This window comes from Perognathus longimembris, chromosome 1, assembly GCF_023159225.1.
Source record: "Perognathus longimembris pacificus isolate PPM17 chromosome 1, ASM2315922v1, whole genome shotgun sequence".
Classification (NCBI taxonomy): Eukaryota; Metazoa; Chordata; class Mammalia; order Rodentia; family Heteromyidae; genus Perognathus; species Perognathus longimembris.
Genome location: NC_063161.1, coordinates 83,811,528 through 83,835,102, shown reverse-complemented (window position 1 = coordinate 83,835,102; position 23,575 = coordinate 83,811,528). Strand labels below are relative to the sequence as shown.

General features: G+C 38.7%; 1 protein-coding gene across 4 annotated transcripts in view; it reads left to right on the top strand.

The window, feature by feature from the left end:
* Nucleotides 1-23,575, top strand: part of Kif27 (kinesin family member 27) — a 90,736-nt gene that overhangs the window by 15,767 nt on the left and 51,394 nt on the right. For 3 of the 4 annotated variants that reach the window (XM_048331331.1, XM_048331318.1, XM_048331314.1), the window contains 5 exons: nucleotides 1,842-2,042; nucleotides 5,047-6,005; nucleotides 10,350-10,493; nucleotides 15,017-15,223; nucleotides 23,299-23,468. In XM_048331331.1, the coding sequence (XP_048187288.1) occupies nucleotides 2,000-2,042; nucleotides 5,047-6,005; nucleotides 10,350-10,493; nucleotides 15,017-15,223; nucleotides 23,299-23,468 (1,523 nt within the window). In that variant the 5' untranslated portion in view covers nucleotides 1,842-1,999. The remainder of the gene's footprint in view (nucleotides 1-1,841; nucleotides 2,043-5,046; nucleotides 6,006-10,349; nucleotides 10,494-15,016; nucleotides 15,224-23,298; nucleotides 23,469-23,575) is intronic. The other variant, XM_048331323.1, reaches the window with a different exon arrangement.

Genomic DNA, 23,575 nt, shown 5'->3' with positions numbered 1-23,575 from the left:
TGATGATGGCAATTCTGACTGAAATGGGATCCAACCTCAATGTTTTGTTTTGTTGTTGTTGTTGTCAGTCGTGGGGCTTGAATTCAGGACCTGAGCACTCTCCCTGACCTTTTCTTTTTCTTTTTCTTTTTCTCTACCACTTTGAACCACAGATCTTCCAATTTTCTGGTTGTTAACTGGAGATGAGAGTCTCATGGACTTTCCTGCTAGGCTGGCTTCAAACCTTAGTTCTCAGATCTCAGCCTCCTGAGTAGCAGTGTGAGCCACCAGCACCTGGCTTCAGTGTTGTTTTGATTTGCATTTCCTTCATGGCCAGTGATGCTGCATCCTTCATATATTTACTGGCCACTTGACTCCCCTTTTGAAAAAATGTACGGTTAGCTGCTTTGCTCATTTATTGATTCCTTGGGGGTTTAGTTTTTAAGCTCCCTATGTATTGTTGTTATTCATTAGATTTTTCTCTCATGGCAAAGGTTTTCTCCCATTCTATAAGTTGTCTTTTCAGTCTAGTGACTTCATCCTTTTCTTTACAGAAGCTTTTTAGCTTGATGCAATCCCATGTGTGTGAATCCTTTTTCTTATTTGCTGAGCTAATGGAGTTCTCTTCAGGAGGTTTCTGCCTATGACAATAAGTTTTAGTATTTTCCCTACTCTTTAGTAGTTTCGAAGGTTCAGGTCTTACATAGTAAAGCCACCACCATTGGTGTCACTATTGTGTCCACCTCACTTTTAAAGATACCATGTTCACTTATCAGTTTGCTTTTTAAAAAAATTCATACAGCCAGGTGCTGGTGGCTCACTCCTGTAATCTTAGCTACTCAGGAGACTGAGATCTGAGGATCACAGTTCAAAGCCAGCTCAAGCAAGAGAATCTATGAGACTCTTATCTCCAGTCAACCACCAAAATACCGGAAGTGGCACTGTAGCTGAAGTGTAGAATGCTAGCCTTGAGCTGAAGAGCTCAGGGACAGCGTCCAGACTGAGTGTTCAAGCCCCACAACCAAAAAGATTCACACACAAATAAACACTAGAATGAACAAAAATATACTCTAGCATTGATTTTAATAGCAAAAGGTAATGATTTGATAATTATTTGGGTTTATATAGTAATCAGCAGTGAGTTATAAGATATATCTACATGGAACAATATAGAAGGATTTTAAATATACATTGTTGAGTTTAAAGCAAATGTTACAGAATCTATATTGTAGGATACTATGAACCTCCTACTTATTTTTTTGGCTTATATCAGTTATTCTTTATTGTAATTGCCCGTTTCTTCTCAGAAGAATTCAGTAACACAGGGATTTTTTTCCCCCTCATTTTGTTCACTAAACTTTCCCATGATCCTAGAATAGTACATGACATATTAGGCATTAAATAAATAGTTGCTGAATGAATGCCTGATGAGGTCTCTATATAAGGAGACCCATGTGAAAACTTTTGTTTGTGAACTTTACAATTTTGTGGTTTAAAATTTTAATAACAGGCTGGGAATATGGCCTAGTGGCAAGAGTGCTTGCCTCGTATACATGAGGCCCTAGGTTCGATTCCCCTGCACCACATATACAGAAAATGGCCATAAGTGGCGCTGTGGCTCAAGTGGCAGAGTGCTAGCCTTGAGCAAAAAAGAAGCCAGGGACAGTGCTCAGGCCCTGAGTTCACGGCCTAGAACTGGCCAAAAAATAAAAATAAAAAAAATAAAATTTTAATAACAGAAATATAAGATTAATTTATACAGTATAAACTTTGGATTGTAGCTATATATATATGTTATGTGTGTGTATATGTATGTAACCATTTCAAAGCTCCAGATTTGCTTTCCTTTTCTAAATTTTCAGCATCAGTAGTGGAGGGTCAAAAGGGTATCATTCCTCGAGCCATCCAAGAAATATTTCAAAGCGTCTCTGAAAATCCTAACATTGACTTTAATATAAAAGTATCCTACATAGAAGTATACAAGGAGGACCTAAGAGATCTTCTAGAACTGGAGACATCCATGAAAGATCTTCACATCCGAGAAGATGAAAAAGGAAACACAGGTAAAGTAGTCTAGTTAACTGATTGCCTTCAGTAGCAAACAGATATATACTGAGGTTTGCCTGTGTGTGTTAGATGCTCTAGTACTTGAGCCATACTTTGAGCTCTCAAGATTAGCTTTAAATCAATTTCTGGATATATTTCAAGGAAGTTTAAAACACTGATATAAGCAAAATGAATTTTCACTATTTATTTATTTACTTACTTAGAATTGAAGTTCATGTTAGGCAAGCACTCTGCCATCAACCTATACCCAAAACCCTTGTTTGATTTTTTTTAAAGTTTTTATTATAAAACTGATGTACAGAGAGGTTACAGTTTCATACGTTAGGCATTGGATACATTTCTTGTACTGTTTGTTACCTTGTCCCTCATACCCCCCTCCCCCCTCCTGTTTGATTTTTAAATTGAATAGCTTTTTGCTTATCGTGTGAAAAAGTAGTTCTTCAGATTGGATGAATTTATTCATTTCTAATTCAGAGTACTGCTTTTACCTCTAGGCTGACCTTAAATTAAACTGATAATGGATAAATTTAATCTTGCATTTTTTTTCTCTCAGGGATCCCCTGAGATAAAGGGTGGCTATACAAGTTGATCCAGATTTTTGTCCATAAACGCCTATTTTTTTTTCCTCATCTTTTTTTGGCAGTACAGTAGGATTTGAATTTAGGGCCTTTTTGCTTGCTAGCTTTCTACCACTTAAGCTATGTTGCCCATGCCATTTTGCTTTAGCTATTTTTCACATAGGGTCTCATGTTTTTGCCTTAGTAAACTTGGACTTTGATTCTCTTATTTATACCTTTTATGTGGCTCCTATAACAAGCACATGTCACCACACCCAATTTACTGGTTAAGATGGGGTGTTAATGATGTCCTGCCTTAGCTGGCCTCAAACTGCAGTCATCCAGTCTCTATTGTCTCAAGTAGCTAGAGAGCTTAGAGGTTGATTTTTGCTTTTCCATATTGACATTTACCATTTTTTGTTATGCTTCTTGAGGTCTGGCTTTTTTATGTGTGTATGCTACTACTGGGACTTGATCTCAGGGCCTTGTGCGCTCACTTACCTTGTGTGCTGAAGACGAGTGCTATCACTTGAGCCACTGCTCCATTTCCAGGTTTTTGGTGGTTGATTAGAAATAAGAGTCTCAAGGACTTTCCTGACATTTTTCTGGCTTTGAACCATGATCCTCATATTTCAGCTTCTTGAGTACCTGAGATTATGGGCATGAGCTACTGTCACAGGGCAGAAGTCTGAATTTTGGGCTAGTAATCTGTTAGCTTCATTAATTAGTTTCTGTTTGGAAATTGGAGAGTATTAGTAAGAGGGGTAAAAGCATTTCTTAAAATGACATTTTTTTTTCCTTTTCAAGATATGAAGAATTGAACTCAGGGCCTCATGGTTACTAGACAAATGCTCTACCAATTGGGTCATGCCCCTTGTCCTTTTGCTGTTAGTTTGTTTTCAGATAGGGTTTGCCTGAGTTAGCCAGGGATTTTGGTTGTCTTACTTCCATCACTTAAGTAACTGGAATCACAGATATGTTCCACCATGCCCTGTTTTTCTTTTTTTTTTTTTTGTGCCAGCCCTGTTTTGCCTTTTTGTTATTTTTTGGATATGATCTTATGTCTTTGCCCAAGACTTGCCTCAGACTTGAATTGTCTGACCTGCCACCTCCCAAGTAGCTAGGATTAAAGTTACAAGGTGATAGGTGAGTGGGTTTTAGAACCACGCACAGTGTTAACTTAATCCAAATATTCTAATAAAAATTTCTAAAACCTTTATGAAAAATTTACAGTGTAATCCTTGAGGTTTTACTTTCGCCTGCTTGTTGTACAGGTTTTACTTTTCTTTTTTTTTTTGTAGCATGAAGTTTGAATTCTCAGGGTCTTGGAGCTTACTAAGGCAAATACTGTACTACTTGAGCCAGACCTCTAGTCTTTATAACATTTTATTTACTTTTATGATAGGATCTCCTACTTCTTACCTAGGGCCAGCCTTGGACCATATAGGCCTCGCACAGAGCTGGCATTACAGATATGTACCACCATACCCAGCTTGTTCTTTGAGATAAGGTATTATTCATTTACTCAATTACTAGGTTGGTATGAACCTTGATTTTTCCTATCTGTGACTCCCAAGCAATTGGGATTACAGTTGTGAGTTACCATACCTGGCCTAAAACTTTCAATGAACTAGGTTACTACAAAAGTATCATGATAGAAATAATATAAACAGAATAATTTATTTGCAAAGTAACAATGATGTGGCAGGATTTCAAAGAGGAAGCATAATGCTATAATTTGAGCAAGAATTGAGTTTTGCTTCTTGGATTAAAATCTCAAATAAACAACTTTGTATTGAGGTTTTGATTTATCATTGATTGTGAGTCTACAATATAAAAAAAAAAGCCTTAAAGCTAAGGATGGTATAAACTGCAAAGAAACTAATTTCCTTCTATTAATTTACGATGGATAGCTCTTTGTTGGGATTGAACCTATGCCCTTTTGTGTATTAAATATACAGTCACCCACAGAGCTATACCTCCAGCTCAAGAGGTTTTGCTTTTTTTTTTTTTTTGTCTTTTCTTTTTTTTTTTTTTTTGGTACTGAGGATCGAACCCAAGACATTGCACTTGCTAGGCAAACGCTTTGCCACTGAGCTACATCCCAGCCCAAGAGGTTTTTCTTTGGTCATTCATCTTAGAGGCTTAGGTGTAAGGTTTGGCTCAAAAGAAAGACAGAAAGAAAGAAACCACTAGACCCACTAGATTTGTAAGAATAAATTTTATCTTTTAGAGTTCAAGCAAATGGTTCCATCAGAGAAATTTCCTTAAATTATTTAAATGAGATGAATGATGTTATTGTTTGCAATACTGTAATTTTGTTTCTGAGTGACTGTCTTCATTGGGCTGTTTAACAAATGATAAATGTTGTGTCTGTAACTGTTTTCTCTGTACTGGATTTTGATGGAAACTTGCTTTTAAGACTTGCTGTTGCTATTTCCAGTGATTGTTGGGGTCAAGGAATGCCATGTGGAGAGTGTGGATGAAGTGATGAGTCTCCTAGAGGTGGGGAATGCCGCTAGACATACAGGTACCACGCACATGAATGAGCACTCCAGCAGGTCACATGCAATTTTTACAATCAGCATTTGTCAAGTTGAGAAAAATGCAGAGGCCTCTGATGATGGATCATGGTATTCCCATCGGCATATCATCTCCAAGTTCCATTTTGTAGATTTGGCTGGATCAGAACGAGTTACCAAAACAGGGAATACTGGTGAACGGTTCAAAGAATCCATTCAAATCAACAGTGGATTGCTGGCTTTAGGAAATGTAATAAGTGCCCTTGGGGACCCACGCAGGAAGAGCTCACATATTCCATACAGAGATGCTAAAATTACTCGGCTTCTGAAAGATTCCCTAGGAGGCAGTGCCAAGACTGTCATGATCACCTGTGTCAGCCCATCCTCCTCGGATTTTGATGAGTCTTTAAATTCTCTCAAATATGCCAACAGAGCTCGCAACATTAGAAACAAACCCACTTTAAACTTTAGTCCCAAGTCAGACCGTATGGATGAAATGGAATTTGAAATTAAGTTGCTGAGAGAAGCTTTGCAAAGCCAGCAGGCTAGTGTCAGCCGAACTAGCCAAGTCCTACGAGAGAGCACTCCTGATAAAAATAGGATCCATTCTCTAGAGGAGCAAGTAGCTCAGCTACAAGGGGAATGTCAGGGCTACCAAAATTGTATAGAAGAAGCCTTTAACTTCCTGGTGGACCTAAAAGATGCTGTTAGATTAAACCAGAAACAGCAAGATCAACTTCAGGAATGGTTTAACATGACCCAAGAGGTCAGAAAGGCTGTCCTCCCTTCATTCCAAGGAAGCCAGGGCACTGGAGACCTGGAAGAAGGACCACAGCATGTTACAGTTCTCCAGCTGAAGAGAGAGCTTAAGAAATACCAGGTACTTAGACATTACTTTCATGAGTAACTTGTTTATGAGCTACATGCATTTGGGCAAATCTGTTCTAAAAGACTGCAATTGATGATGGTTCTAAGAAGAATTCCTTTTACCTTTTGGCTTCCTCTATTTCTTTCTACTCTGTTGTTTCCTCTTCATAATTTTTTACTTGATGGTTCATCTTCTCCTTTTCATAGTTAAATATAGTTCCATATTTATATGTATTAAATAAGTCACATGTAATACTTTGCTATCAACTTAGAGGGCAAAAAGAAATGTTTTAAGAAACAACTAAGTTGTACTTTATGAAGTGCTTTCTCTGAGTCTGTAGTTCTTTAGAGGGGCTTGGAATATAGCTTAGTGGTATAGTGCTTGCCTAGCATGCATGAAGTCCTGGGTTCGATTCCTCAGCACCACATAAACAGAAAAAGCCAGAAGTAGCCTTGAGCACAAAGAAGCCAAGGACAGTGCTCAGGCCCTGAGTCCTAAGCCCCAGGACTGGCAAAAGAAAAAAGAAAAGACTTCATCCCTTGAGCATAGATTTAATAAAAATTCAAATCAGTGCATTTGATAATATGTAAGCAATGTAGGAATGGATATGTATGCACATTGTATATGTTAGGTTTTTTAAGTAGGTAGCGGGTAAAGGAGAATGCCATGCGGCATTTAGGCAGGAGAGAAAAGTTTATTACTGAACTGCTGGCCTGTGGCCGAGATGATGCATGGCCAGGAGAGAAGGGGCGACCCTCAGCCAGCCCTGCTTTATCTAGGGCTGGGGCGGAGGGCAGGGGGGTGGGGGTGCTGTGGCCAGGTGGATTAGGATGTGACCTCAGGGAAAGGGGAGGTAACTGCCTCCAGATCTCCTGGTTACCCAGGTAACTGGGGTGGAGACTTAATGAGGTGGGGGCATCTGTATGGAGCCCTCCAGGGACAAACCTTACAGTATATACATAATTTGAGTTCAAAGTTAATTGCTCCATTTATCATTCAGAAAACATTTATGGCACGAAGATTATGTGTCATAGGGAGATAGTGTGGAACAAGACACATCTGGTTCTCCTTTTGTGGCATTCATAAGAAGAATCTTTCTTAAGTAACGTGGTGCTCAATTACTAGAGTGTCATCTGTTTCCCAATATAAGAAAGCATTGCTTTCTAGTGAGAAATGGTTTCTCTATACCTTCTTGTGTATATTAGACAGAAGCCACTTATATTATTCTCTATTACAGCACTTTGCGAACTTTTTCAAAAAATAAATAGAAATGTTTTATATATTTTTTATGAATAAATTTTTATTGGAATGTAGCCATTTTTATCATTTGTATCTTTTTTTTTTTTTTTTTGGCCAGCCCTGGGCCTTGGACTCAGGGCCTGAGCACTGTCCCTGGCTTCTTTTTGCTCAAGGCTAGCACTCTGCCACAGCGCCCCTTCTGGCTGTTTTCCATATATGTGGTGCTGGGGAATCGAACCGAGAGCTTCATGTGTAGGAGGCAAGCACTCTTGCCACTAGGCCATATTCCTAGCCCCTGTTTTATATTTTTGTAGTCTCTTTAACCTTTGTCTTAATATAAGGCAATTGGATTTCACAATATGCTTTCAGCAGTTTGTTACCATATATTGAAGTTAGGAAAGAAAAATTCAGCTTAATGTAGATTTATATTTGGAGTATTTTAATAACTTTTTCAGATAACTAGAATTTTTTCTTTAAGTTTTTTTTTCAAGATTTGAAGAACATACTCTATCACTTGAATGGTGTCCTTAGCCTTTTTGTTTATTTGTTTTATTTTGAGATAGTGCCCTGCTAACTTGTCCTAACCTAGCCTCTAGCTTCAGAATCCTCTCCACTTTCTGAGTAGCTGGATGACAAGCATGTACTACCATGCCTGGATGTGTGTGTTTGAGGGGTAGGAGGGGGGGGCGAATGTGCATGTGTGTGCGTGTATGTGCTGGCACGGGGCAATATAACCATATTATAAAGACTATTGGGATCTTAAGAATCTCAGAGAAGCCGGGTGCTGGTGGCGTCTACGTATAGTCCTAGTTACACTGGAGGCAGAGGTCTGAGGATTTCAGTTCAAAGCCAGCTGGGGCAGGAAAGTCTATGAGATTCTTATCTCCAATAAACTATTCAGAAAAAGCCAGAAGTGGCTCAAGTGGTAGAGCCACTGGCCTTGAGCACAGAGATGTTCAGAGACAGAGACCAGGCCCTGAGTTCAAGCCCCAGGACTGGCCCCCAAAAAAACAAAAAACAAAAAAACAACTCAGAGAAAAGGAAAGACTCACTTAAAGTCTCAGTATCAAGTGAGTGGAATCAAGGCTGGCCTCAAATCCAGGGCCTAGTGCAAGGTCTGATCACTACCATGCTACTTCCAGAAGAGTCACACGTGTGCTAGGTCTTGGATTAAGTTGTATTTGTAAAATGAAAAATATTTTTGTCAGCAAACCACTCATTCTTGGCTTGTAGATTTGTTGTAAAGAGCAGAAACTTGGGATTCCCTGGGATTGAATCTTAGCTATTATATCATCTTGGGAAGAGATTCAAATCTCGCTGAAACTTAGTTTCTTCATGGAAAGGAATCATGTCTATTTAGGGAGATTTTCAGATTACTAAATATATGGCATGAAGTAGGCCCTTAACAAATAATTTTATGTTTATTTAATTTAAAAATTATTTACACATCCTGAGTTGTCTGAAAAAAAATGAACAGAATTCTTCAGAAACCAAGAAATAAAATCAGTAACATATGAAACTGTAACCTCTCTGTACATCAGTTTGATAATAAAAATTTGAAAAAAAAAGAAAATCAGATAACTGTATTTTCTGTCTTCAAAATACATCTCATTGTGAAAGCATATAAAATCCTCAAGTATACTTCATTTAAATGCTTATTTGTGTTATTATGGTTTTTTGTTTTTTTGGCCAGTCCTGGGCCTTGGACTCAGGGCCTGAGCACTGTCCCTGGCTTCTTCCCGCTCAAGGCTAGCACTCTGCCACTTGAGCCACAGCGCCGCTTCTGGCCGTTTTCTGTATATGTGGTGCTGGGGAATAGAACCTAGGGCCTCGTGTATCCGAGGCAGGCACTCTTGCCACTAGGCTATATCCCCAGCCCTATTATGGGTTTTTTAAACTTTTACTTTTTATTGTAAAGGTGATATACAGAAGGGTTACAGTTACATAAGGTAATAAGTACATTTCTTATTGAACATTATTACCTCCTTCCCTAGTTTTTTCCCACTTTCCTTCCCCCCTAGTTTCCCTCCCCCCAAGTTGTAAAGTTCATTCTCAACATAGTGTCTTGTGAGTATGGCTGTTGCTTTGGTTCACCCTTTATCCTTTGTCTCACCATTTTGTTATTCCCCCACCCTTCCCCAAGTCAGATAAATGTATATACAAGATACAGGGTACCAAAATAAATAGTGACAACAGGGAATAAACCAAAGATGGAAAAAAAAAAGAAAGAAAAAGAAATAACTTCACACAGTACATTAAAAAAAACCAACAACTCTTGTTTCCATATCTTGGAGTTCATTTCAATTAGTACATTCTTATTGAGCTATTGTGATCCTCATCCCAGATATCTCTCAGTAGATGAATGGATCAAGAAAAAGTGGTATATATACATAATGGAATTCTATGCTTCCATCAGAAAGAATGACATTGCCCCATTCATAAGGAAATGGAAAGACTTGGGGAAAAAAATCATATTAAGTGAAATAAGCCAGACCCAAAGAAACAATAGGCTCCATGGTTTCTCTGATTTGTTCTTATGTTTTACAGTTTGGAAATACCTGAACTTTAAAAACACACATGAAAATCTCATACATTTCTAGCAGACTTGTAAAAATCTTGCTGAATATACTGTAGAATCCTGATAACTAGGGGCTGGGAATATGGCCTAGAGGTAAAGTGCTCGCCTCGTATACATGAAGCCCTGGGTTCGTTTCCTCAGCACCACATATATAGAAAAAAGCTGGAAGTGGTACTGTGGCTCAAGAGGTAGAGTGCTAGCCTTGAGCAAAAAGAAGCCAGGGACAGTGCTCAGGCCTTGAGTCCACGCCCCAGGACTGGCAACAATAGCAAAATAAATAAACAAATCCTGAAAACTAGTTTTCATATGAAGGAAATGAAAGTCAGGAAAGCCTTGTCTTTCTGGGTAATTAATTGCAAGGATATAGCAATGATAGGTTTCTCAACTGTTTTGGGTTTTGTTTATAAAGAAACTAGGAAAAAAAGTTGAAATGAAAAGAGAATAAGTTTTCTAGCTACGATGCTAAGAGTTTTGTGATATTATGAAGGTTTTCTTGAGTATTGCCCCTGGTGAATGTCATGTTTTCCTTTTCTGTGCAGTGTGCTCTGGCTGCTGCTGACACTATATTTAATCAGAAGGAACTGGAGGTGAAAAAACTAAAGAAACAAGTGCAAGAGTTGATACAGGAAAACAAAGGATATATTGTGTCTTTGAAAGAAGCACAGAGAGTGAATAGATTACAGGTGGGATTGCTTAATGTATCTAGTTCTGTAGATGTAGTACTTAAACAGAATAGTATTTTAATTTTTTATTTATCTTTAAGTAGTTGTACAAAGGGGTTTCAATTCAACATATATATTTATGAGTACAATGCACCTTGATAAATGTCACCCCTTCCATTGTTCTCTCCTGTCTCCATCCCATCCATCCTCTCAAGCTACCTGCTTCCATTTTCACATATATACATTGAATGTGATTACAAGATAGCATGTTAAATAATAGACATTTACAAAAGTATATTTCAATTGAATGGTTCAGAACATTGATGTCTGAAAGATGATAGTTTTACCCCTACATAATTTGTTTTACCCCTACATAATTTGAGAAAATATTTTTATTTTCAGTCTAATTTGTTTCATAAAATGAAGCTAACACCTAGAAATTTAATTTATACAATATATAATGGTTATTTTTTTCTCCATACTTATCCCTTCAGTTGTTTGTGAAGTTAGTAGGCAGCATCATATATCACACTTGTATCCAAGCTACTCAGAGAACTGAGATCTGATAGAACAAGGTTTGAAGCCAGCCAGGGCAAGAAAGTCCAAAAGACTCTTATCTCTATAATTAACCATCAAAAAGCCATTCTGGGGGCTGGGAGTATGGCCTAGTGGCAAGAGTGCTTTCCTCGTACCACATATATAGAAAACGGCCAGAAGTGGTGCTGTGGCTCAAGTGGCAGAGTGTTAGCCTTGTGCAAAAAAAAAAAAAAGGTAGACAGGAACAGTGGTCAAGCAGGGTTCAAGGCCCTGGACTGGCAAAAAAAAAAAAAAAAAAAGCCACTCTGTGGTCATGGTTTAAGTGGTAGAGAAAGAATCTGAATGAGCTTAAGGTTTAAACCCTAGGTTTAAGTGGTAGAGAGAGTCTGTGTGAACTTAAAGTTTAAACCCTAGTACAGGCAAAAGAAAAAAGTAGCTATGGATTTATATTTGGGCTTTAGCCCTTCTATGCCATTGGTCTATGTGTCTGTATTCCAGTACCATGCTCCTTTGATTACCACCATTTTATGATCGTTTGTTTTTGTCTTATTTGTGTGTGTGTTTTATTTGTGCATGCAAGCTCTGGATTTGAACTCAGAGCCTGGGCACTGTCCCTGAGCTTTTGTGCTCAAGGACAGTGCTATAACACTTGAGCCACAACTCTACTTCCAGCTTTTTAGTTGTTAATTGTAGGTAAGAGCCTCACAAACTTTCCTGCCTGGGCTGGCTTTGAAGCACAATCCTCAGATTTTGAGTAGCGAGGATTACAGGTGTCAGCCACTGCACTCAGCTCATGAACTTTCAAATTTATTTGCATGTTTATTTATGATAATCTCTCTTTTTTTGTGTGAGTGGGTTCTTTTGTTTTTGTTTTTTGCCAGTTCTGGGCTTGGACTCAAGGCCTGAGCACTGTCCCTGGCTTCTTGAGCCACAGGGCCATTTGCTGTGGAATCAAACCCAGGGCTTCATGCATGCTAGGCAAGCACTCTACCACTAAGCCACATTGCCAACCCTATGATAATCTCTTTAATACCATTAGATGTGCAGTCACATCCTGCTTATACCCTTGACTCTTTTTTTTTCCAGTGCTGCATATCAAACCCAGTACCTTGTACATAATAGGCAAGAATCTACCACTGAGTTATATCTTCAAACTGTGGTTATGTTTGTTTGTTGGTTAGTTGGTTTTAAAATAGGTTCTGCTATGAACTTGTATATAGCACAGGCTGGTTTTAAACTCCTAATTCTGTTGTCGTAACCTCCAAGTGCTAGGATTACAGGTATGTAAGAATCACCTGGTTTATATGCCCTTTTATCATTTTCAGTTATTTGTACATTTTTACATTTTCTTTTCTTTAGTTGTTTTACTAGTGGTTTATCAATTTTATTAGTATCTGCCATGTGGATGTAGCTCATGGTATTTATAGTGATTGCTTGGTACACAAGAGGTTTGATCTCCAGCATCATGCACACACACACAGACACATGCACATGTTTTATTAGTGCCTTCACTATTCTATGTGTCATTACAACATGTGTTCATTATTTCATTAATTTCTTCCCATTATTTGATTATTTTATATTTTTTGTGGGGTAGAGTGTAATCATTTGCTATCTTTATAACTTCTTTAGGTGGGTACTTTTTTTTTGTTATTAGTTTTTAGCATCCCTTCTTTATTTTGTTGGTGCTGGGGTTTGAACTTAGCCTTGAGCTTGCTAGGTAGGTACTCTATTTTGACTCATGCCTCAGCCCCTCTTTATTCTTCAGTTACTTTTTAGATAAGGTCTCATGTTTTTGCTTGTGGTTGGCCTTGGCTACAGTCATACCTTTGTCTCCCAAATAGCTTAGATTACAGGTGATAGGAACCATGCTCAGGTCTTCTTTTTTAATATATCCATTTAAAGTAATATCTGCCCTCCTGCATTCTACAGACAACTCTATGTATTACTATTTTTTATAACAAGCATTTAATTTAGACTCAGCACTATAAGGAATTTGCATGGTTTGGTTCAAAGCTTACATACAAGAGCTAAGGCAATTGGCTGTGGGTGCCCCATATAGTGATCTTGTCAAAGTTCTAAGATCTCTGCAATGTAGATTTCATACAAGGATGTTTGAGATCCAGAAAGCATCCTTATCTCTAGGAGTTTTTTTTAATTGTTGTTATTACTATTGTATTAGAGTTTGAATTTAGGGCCTTAAGCTCTACCACTTGGGCCACACACCCAATCTTTTTGTGTTTAGTTTGTTTTTCAGCTAGATTCTTATGCTTCTGTCTAGGCTGGCCTCCTTCCTACCTGTCCTTCCAAGTAGCTGAGATTAGACATGAACCACCATTCATGGGTCACATGTTTTTTGTGTTGTTTTTTTCTGGTTGTGGGGTTTGAACTCAGGGCATAGGTGTGTTCCTGAGCCTCTTTGCACTCAAAGTTAGCACTCTACCACTTAAGCTACAGCACCACTTCTGGTTTTTGTGTGGTTAATTGGAGATACAAATCTCACGGAGACTTTTCTGCCCAGGATGGCTTCGAAACTCAATCCTCACATCTCAGCCTCTTGAGTAGGTAGGATATACAGGCATGAGCCACTAGCACAATGTTTGCTTACATACTTTTGTTGTAGTTGTTGTTGTTGTTCTGGTATTGGGGCTTGAATTCAGGGCCTGAGTGCTGTCCTTTAGCTTTTTCACTCAAGTCTAGTACTCTACCACTTGAGCCACACCTCCACTTCAGAGTTCTTGCTGGTTAATTGGAGATAAAAGTTTCATGGAGGGGCTGGGGATATGGCCTAGTGGCTAGAGTGCTTGCCTCCTATACATGAAGCCCTGGGTTCGATTCCCCAGCACCACATATACAGAAAACGGCCAGAAGTGGCCCTGTGGCTCAAGTGGCAGAGTGCTAGCCTTGAGCAAAAAGAAGCCAGGGACAGTGCTCAGGCCCTGAGTCCAAGCCCCAGGACTGGCCAAAAAAAAAAGTTTCATGGACTTTCCTACTAGATTGGCTTGGAATGTGATCTTCAGATCTAAGCCTTCTGAGTAGCTTTTGTGTCTGTAAAGCAAAGATTGATGTTAGAACTTTCTGCACTGGATATATAAACTTTGTTTGCAAGATACAGTACACACACACACACACACACACACACACACACACACACACACACACACAGTTTGTTTTGCTATTGACTTTCAAGTTCCCTTCCTCCTAGGACTATTAGTTGACTATCGCCTGTCTCCTGTTTTGGGCTTCCTTTTTGACTGAATAAAGGCTTTTAGTTCCTGCACTTCTTACCAGTTTCTGTCTCCTTTGCTACAACCTCTGCTATCTGTTACTTCTTGGATTTCAATATAATAGGATTTGGTATAGTGATAATTAAGTAAGTACATTGCTCTAATCATCATGACAAAACAAGCAGTCACATTGGATGGGTCGGTTCTTGAGTGTTTTGACATCTTTGACTGTTTTTGCTTAATATTGAAAATGTCTTTACCAAACTAGGGATGTAGTTCAATTTTAGAGCACTTGTCTAGTATGTGCAAGGCCCTGGGTATTTGTTGCAAATAAGGCCCTGAGTTCAAGCCCCAGAACCATCACACATACAAAACAAGAAGAGAAAAAAAAAGTTTTTGCCTTTTGAAACAACTAGATGGTGGCTGGGGATGTGGTTTAGTGGTAGAGTGCTAGCCTAGCATGCATGAAGTCCTGGGTTCAATTCCTCAGTACCATATAAACAGAAAAAGCCAGAAGTGGTGCTGTGGCTCAAGAAGTAGAGTGCTAGCCTTGAGCAAAAGCAGCTCAGGGACAGTGCCCGAGTTCAAGCCCCAGGACTGGCAAAAAAAAAACCCAAAACCAACAACCAAAAAAACCAACAAGTAGATGTGAACATCAGAAAGCTAGTCTTTGGAATGAGGTTTGACTATATTGTTAAGATAATTGTGATATTTAAATTATAACTAGTACTTGCACTAGGTTCTTTGTTTTTCAATTTTTTAAATTTTTCTTCTACAAAGAGTGAAAAAATAATAGAACAGCAACTTCTTATGGATCAACTGAGTGAAGAATTAACAAAACTTAACGTGTCAGTGACTTGTTCAACTAAGGAAAATTGTGGAGATGGGCCTGATCCTAGAATTCTTGAAAAGAGACCATATACTGTACCATTTGATGCTCATTTGGGGCATTATATTTATACCCCATCAAGACGAGACTCCAGAAAGGTAAAGTCCAAACATGAGCCTTCTTCTTACTTGGAGATTTAAAATATAGTTAGTATATATAGACTTAAGGTAAACTATTATACTAAATACTATAGTATGACATGCTGTCACAGTGTATTTGTAAAGTTTCAGCAGTTTTATTTTTCCTGCTTAGGTTTATAGATTTGGGGCGTTTATGTGTCCTTTTTAATAAAAGATAAATGAGAACACATATTTGGAGGAAATTGTTGTATAAAAGTCATGTCTACATTTCATCAAGGAGCAAAAGCCATCTTTTTCAATATATTTTCAGACATGATTGATAGCTTAATTAAATATTTTTCTTCACAAAGGTGAGAAGAGGCTAGAGGGTGTTTCTTTTGTTTATTTACTTTAAAAATCACAATTAGGGGGGCTGGGAATATGGCCTAGTGGCAAGGGTGCTTGCCTTGTATACATGAAGACCTGGGTTTGATTCCCCAGCACCACATATATAGAAAAAAATGGCCAGAAGTGGCGCTGTGACTCAAGTGGCAGAGTGCTAGCCTTGAGCAAAAAGAAGCCAGGGACAATGCTCAGGCCCTGAGTCCAAGGCCCAGGACTGGCAAAAACAAAAAAACAAACAAGTAAATTTGGGGCTGGGGATATGGCCTAGTGGCAAGAGTGCTTGCCTTGTATACATGAGGCCCTGGGTTCGATTCCCCAGCACCACATATACAGAAAACGGCCAGAAGTGGCGCTGTGGCTCAAGTGGCAGAGTGCTAGCCTTGAGTAAAAAGAAGCCAGGGACAGTGCTCAGGCCCTGAGTTCAAGGCCCAGGACTGGCCAAAAAAAAAAAGAAATCACAATTAGGAGGCTGAGATATGATGACTGTGGTTCAAAGAAAGTCTGGGCAGGAAAGTTCATGAGACCCTTATCTCAAGCAAAAAGCTGAAAGTGGAGTTGTGGCTCAAGTGGTAAGAGTGCTAGCCTTGAGCAAAACAGTTCAAAGACAGCACCTAGGTCCTGAGTTCAGGCCCAAAGCAAGCACACACACATACACACACACAAAATTACACATATGTCACATTCCTCTTATCAAGCTGATGTAGTCAAGAGGGATCAAGATAGCATAAGGTTTAAATATTCAGTTATCATTCTTATATTGATAAATGTGTTTATAGGTGGTTATAATGAACACACAGGGATTTTTTTTGAATAATTTGTCAGGGATCAACAGTGAAAACCAATTAGCAAATTCATGGTTTTGCTTCCATTTTCTTATTTTATGAAAAGATGTTGTTAAGTAAGCTACAGTTATAGGGATGAGAAATGTAAGGAACAAGTTACATAAAGAGGATAGACTTTATATTGGGCAGGCATGGGTTTGAACTCTAGCTCTGGTGTATAGCCACAAATATTTGACTAAACCTCCTCAACCTCCTTATTTTAGAATGGGCAATTATGTAGTGAGGGTGTATAGAGAATTTGCATGAGATGCTGATAAGTCAGCTTAATGCCCCAGCATAGTGACTGATACACTATGTCTTCATTACATGTCACTCTGTCCCAAGCCAGATGTTCAGTGAATGAGACATATGCTATCTCTGCATATATGCTTATGTCTTCTTTCTTTTTTTGGAGGGGGATTGATTTTGCTAGATATCAAACCTAGGGGCTTATACAATGATAGGCAAATACTTTACCACTGAGATCCATGCTCAGTCCCACTTGTATTATTTTCAGGTGCTTGCATTTAAATGTTAAACCATTGTTAATATTAATTTCAGTTTTACTTTAGAGAGTTATCAACATTTTGTTGATGTTGGTGGTGGTGGTGGGGTTTAAACTCTGGGCCTGGGCCCTGTCCCTGAGCTCTTTAGTTCAAGGCTGTCACTCTACCACATGAGCCATAGTGCCACTTCCACTTTTCTGGTGGTTAATTGTAGATAAGAGCCTCATGGACTTTCCTGTTCTGGCTGGCTTTGAACCGAGATTCTCAAATCTCAGCTTCCTGAGTAGCTAGAATTATAGGTGTGAGCCACCAGTGCCCGGCTTAACATTCTTTAAGTGTAATGGGGTCTACCCAAGGGAGAGGACCACAATGTAATGGGTCCGAGGGTGGGGGGATCCCCCATCCCTCCAAGAGTCCACCACTCAGAGACAGTCTCAAGCAAAAAGATGGATTTATTGGGGAAGCAAAAAGTATACTGACCGGCCAGGGCCACAGCCCAGACTTGAGAGCTGGGACCCCGCGCCCCAGGCCACCCTTGGAGTTGGGCTATAAAGGCAAATACCACATGGTAAAGCCTGCCACACACAGGTGGCCAATGAGGTTACAACACTTACAGAGCATGCCAGGTCACACACAGGTGGCCAATGTAGTTACAATCTGCCTCATAGTAACTGTTTGAACCACCCTATCATGTTAGTTAGACTTGGCGCATGGATTTGGTGGGGCTCACATGATGCAGGCGGATTCACCTACTCATGGGAGGGCACAGGTTTAACCTTGAGCTTTCCACTGCTAAGGTGGTCAAGCAGTTTACACAATCTTATCACAGAGAAGGGGAACTTCCCTGGATAGGGCGGGGGAGATCTTAGTGAAGATGGAGTAGGCTTCTGCTCTCTTTAACTAATCTGAGATGGAGTCAATCTGACACCCCTCAACAGCCAATGATGGCGCTGGCCAGATCTGATCTCCATATTACATTAAGATTGAACAAGAAGATACATTTTTGTAGGATTCAAATTTCATGTCTTATTAATTTCATTTAATAACTTTTCATCTGCACTTTAAATTTCTCTTACTATTGTGAGTGATGTGAAAGAATCCCATTTTTATCCATTCTTTTTATCTTTTAAAAATAGCATTTACAAAATGTTTTTGGTTTTACAAACTGATCTACTTACTCTTTTGGAGAGTTAGAGCTCAGAGTTAAATCCTTTTTATCTTTAATTGTTTGATGACATCTGACATAGACTGTGACTGGAGTAAAGATTTCCACAGTTACCTTTTCAAATTTGCAAATGGTTAGTTTTGTTCTGTTTTTAAAGTTTTTCCTCTGTCCCGAAAAGAGCCCTCCAAGCCACTGAAAGAAGGACAGGAAGGAGATACAAAGGTGTTAAGTTCACAGTCTTGGAGGCTCTCGTGTTCCTACTGTTTGTCCAGAAACCCTGGTCATCTCTCCCACTTGGCTGATCACTACAGCAGCTCTGAAAAAGCAGGCCTGACTAGAAGACACTTCATGAATAGGGCTTGTCTTCAAGTCTTCTTTGTTGTTCCATTGTTTTAAATTAAGGGAAAAATTTCACATTCAATATGAAAGGTGCCTAAATTAAGCCAAAGGGGACATCTGAAATATCTCATTTTCTCATGGATCTCTCCCTTTTTGGAAGAAAGAAGTCTAATATTTTCCAGCTCTAGTATTTTCTTCCTAGAGTCTAACTCTATTATTTTGTTGAAGTATAAACAATCTGGCAAGAAAAAAATATTCTCTCAACTTCAAATATTTTTGGAGGAAATGGGGGGAAATGACTTAGTCAATTTCTAAATGCAGAGAATTTTATTATTTTATTTTGTAGTACTGTGATTTGAGGGCTCGTGTTTGTTAGGCAAGCATTCTGCTCCTTGAACTCTTATTACTAAGTTATATCTTATGCCTATATGTGTGTGTGTGATATGTGTGTATATCCCAGTTCAGTGCTGGGAACCAAACCTAAGGGTTCTCAAACCAAAATAAAAACAATAAAGAATTTTACTTTCTTTTTTCTTTTTGGTCAATTGTGGGACTTGAACTCTGGGCCTGGTTGCTGTCCCTGAGCTCTTCAGCTCAAGGCTAAAGCTCTGCCACTTGAGCCACAGCACCACTTCCAATTTTCTGGTGGTTAATTGGAGATAAGAGTCTCACAGGCTTTCCTGCCTGGGCTGGCTTTGATCCTCAATCCTCAGATCTCAGCCTCCTGAGTAACTAGGATTGCAAGCATGAGCCACCAGCGCCCTGCAAGAATTTTATTTTCTTAGTGTAACTGTGATATTAAAACTAAGAGCCAATATCATCCATTTTGACATTTAAGAAGAAAAAATTATAAAGTGATTTACAATTATATTTGGGTTTAATATTGTTGAAAATCTATAATAGCTATCTAGACATCTATAGAACCTTACAGAATAGGTAATTTTGATGATAGTAAAGACTGATATTTCACATGTATTATCTTCTGTGGTGAGATACATTTTACACTTAATGGCAAGTCATAGTTTGACAGCTTTTTTCTTTCCTGGTAGTATAAAAACAATGTGTTTATTAAATTTGATAAAATATGATATTATTAAAGGGAAATAAAAGCAGTAGTGAAACTGTATCAGTTTTTATACTTGACATAATTATATAGAACTCTGGGCTTGGGCACTGTCCCTGAGCTCTTCAGCTCAAGGCTAGCACTCTACCACTTTCAGTCTATAGTACCACTTCTGGTTTTCTGTTGGTTTAATTGGAGAGTCTCATGGGCTTTCATGAACTGGCTTTGAACCACAATCCTCATATCTCAGCTTCCTGAGTAGTTAGGATTCCAGGCATGAGCCACCAGCACCTGGCTTAGCTTAACTGAAGTATTTTAAGGGTTAAATGTTTAAAACTTATAACCTGCAAACTCAAAAGAGTAGAAATATATATATAAATATATATATAATTTTTTTTTTTTGGCCTGTCCTGGGTCTTGGACTCAGGGCCTGAGCACTGTCCCTGGCCTCTTCTTGCTCAAGGCTAGCACTCTGCCACCTGAGCCACAGCGCCCTCTCTGGCCGTTTTCCATATATGTGGTGCTGGGGAATCGAACTGAGAGCTTCATGTGTAGGGGGCAAGCACTCTTGCCACTAGGCCATACTCCCAGCCCAGAGTAGAAATATTTGTAAAATATTTTAGCTTTGTCTTGAAAGAGTTGGATGACAGAGTTCCTGTGCATAACTTAACAGTTGTAGTTTAACAGCCACTATAATTTTTGCTAAGTTTTCCTCTCTTACACAAAGACTACTTTTTTTCACAGATAAATCATTAGTTGGTTGTTGTTTTTTAAATCACTTCTTTGCTTACATAGTTGATCATGGTGAAGAGTGAGCAGCAGCAGTATAGTGGAAGTCACATTTTCTGGGTTATTGACAAGGTTCTTTTGCTGGCTTCCTGCAGAACATACCAACTTCAAGGCTACAGACTTACCAACCATAATTAGCAAAATTCTTGCACAAATCTCAAACTACAAAGTTAAATATGTGAAAGCCATAGTTACGGTACATTAGTTAATGTTTTAGCACTATAATCAACTAAAATGCATCATTAGTGAGATAAGATTATTTTCTTGTTTGATGATTTAGTGTTGGTAATACACTTTAAGTCAAATTAGGTTACTTTCAGGAGGCAACCAAGTTGCTCTGATGTAGCTGTATTTCTAGTCTGACTCAGAGGGTACATGATGACAGTTAGCAGGTATTTGAAGACATGTTATTACACTTCAGAGTTAGAGAGGAAGATATCAGGAAATACAAAGAAGAGCTTAGTATTGAGAACCATGAAAGATGACAGAAGAGGCCTCCTGGATGTATGAGGACCACCACAAGGAATATGTTTAAGCAGAGGAAAGATGATAACTTACAGTGTTAGAGGACAGTCAAACTTGAGATATGGTTGTACTAGATCACTTTTGCAGACAAGGTCTTTCCAGGCATGTGGCTGTGTAATTCTAGGGGAAACAATGGATATAATTTTTTAATTGGCATTTAGATAGCTGAATTGTAATGTTTAGAGTGTGGTTGAAAGTACTAAAATATCCCTACTGGTGAGTTGCAGAATGCAGAACCCAACACCACAATAGAATGTGGTTGGGTTAGAGAAAGTTTTAGGAACCCGAGAGACGCAAGAACCATTATTAGGGCTGAGTTGAATCAACCATCAATAAATGTTTAAATGTTACACATTTTAACAGCTTGGTTCTTGTGTGTGTGTGAATTCAGGGCCTGAGCACTGTCCATGAGCTTTTTTACTCTAGGCTAACACTCTACCACCTGAACCATATTTCCACTTCGCGATTTTTGGAAATTAATTGGAGATAAGAGTCTCATGGACCTTCTTGCTTGGGCTACCTTTGAACTGTGGTCCTCAAATCTCAGTCTCCTGAGTAGCTAGGATTATAGGTATGAGTTACTAGTGCCTAGCTACTTGGTTCTTATTAGTAAGCAGGCCATTAAGTTTTCTTTACAAAAAGAAAATTTTAAAGTAAATTTCAATCACAGAGAAAAGAAGTTTGACTCTGAACAAAAGGTCTTATTTGCTTGTGAAAATATGCCCAAGTCCTGACAAAACCATAAAGCCTGTCACTTGTAGGGGAATATGGCTATGCCAGGTACAATGTACATATTAGACAAGTAATTCTTGAGTTGATTATTCTGTAAGGCTCACTCTCCCTCATACCTTTTTCATTAGAACTGGGAGATCATCTAGGAAATGTTAGCCCTTATCCATCTTGGTGTTGATGTGGTAGTTGGTCCCACAGGTAACCATCAGTGGGGGTATAAAAATCAGATTCAAGAGAATCTTCAATCTTTTTAGAAGGGGATAGGTAAAAGGCCTACTGTCAGTTGATTGGATCTTAAATGCTATGTGAAACACATATTCCATTATAAAAACTTTAGCAACTTTTATGATTTGTATTAATTGAATATTCTAAGATACTATTATTTACTTTTTCTGAGAAGTCATCTTAATGTTTTGTTACAGTGAGATGATGGAAAAGGAAATATGTCATAATTAAACCTAGGTAACAAAATATGAAAAGCAATTAATTTAATTCAGTTATTGTTTGTAAGGGGTGGGGATGTGCACGTGCATGTGCGCATGCATGCCAGGACCTGGATCTTGAATTCTGGGTGCTGTCCCTGAGTTTTTCTGCTTCAGGCTAGCGCTCTATGACTTGAGCTACAACTCCACTTCCAGCTCTTTTGGTAGTTAATTGGAGATGACGGTCTAATGGATTTTCCTGCCTGGGCTGGCTTCAAACCATGATCCTCAGATCTCAGGTTCATGAGTAGCTAGGATTATAGGTATGAGCCACCAGCACCTGGCTTGCAAGGTCATTTTTAAGCACAAAACATGCATTTCTTGTAGAGATATGCTATAATAAAGAAGATATCAGCTGGGCACTGGTGGCTCCCTCCTGTAAGCCTAGCTACTCAGCGCTGAGACCTGAGAATCATGGTTTAAAGCCAGACTGGGCAGGAAGGTCTGTAACACTTTTATCTCCAATAAACTACTCAGAAAAATCCAGAAGTAGCATTGTGGCTCAAGTGGTAGAGTCCTAGGCTTGAGTAAAAGAAGCTTAGGGGCAGAGCCCAGGCCCTGAGTTCAAGCCCCAGGAGTGACAAAAAAAAAAAAAAGGAGAAGAAAGAATAATAATAAGAAAAAAAAGTCTTTGGCTAGCCCATAAAAGGGTATTTATCCTATTGTTACTTAAATATATCACTTGGAACATTAACCCAGCTCTAGGTAGCCACTATATTTTTGTGTCAAGTATGAGAAAATGTGTTCTGATTTTCAAACTGGGAATGTTTTGTCCTGGCAGAAGGAGTAGCAGTGGTACTGATTTCTTCCTGCTTTGGGATTGTATTGGAGCTGGTTATAGGTGTTCATCACTAACCCCACAATTTCTCCACATGTTCTGAACTGGAAATATTTGTGAAGCCTTTCCTCTATTGAAAACCTGGGATAATTTTCATGCTTCTCTTTAGTTTTATTATTGGTTATTATTTTCTGTAAAGCTGTTGCTGAAGATATTTTTCATGTTTCTCTTTATTTTTATTTTTGGCTATTTTTGGTAAAACTATTGTTGAAGACAAAGGAGCTCTCTAGAAGAGAAAGAGCTATGTAGATCCTGAAAGAAGCATGAGTCCATAGGCACTATAGTGCTATGAAATTAATTCCAACCTTTTTTGGGGAAGCACATTGTCAATGATGGCTATCTAAGAGTACCTATGTAATAATCTCTTTAAAACATTTTGGATAATAGAATAAAACTAGACATTAAAAAACCCACTTCTTTTGTTGTTGGGTGGGGAAATCACTTGCAAGGTCTACTCAAGTCCTCCTATGTACTCTCTGGATCAAGTATTTGCTGGATTTCGATCACGAAGTCAGATGCTCTTGGGTTGCATAGAAGAACAAGATGAAGTCCTCCACTGCCAATTTTCTGATAACAGTGATGATGAAGAATCAGATGGCCAAGAAAAATCTAGAATTGGGTATGTTACATGTAGAGCCACATAATAAACATTATTATAATTATCATAACAGAAGATACATTAAATAACAATACATACATTACAGGAGATGCATTAAAATGAGTTTT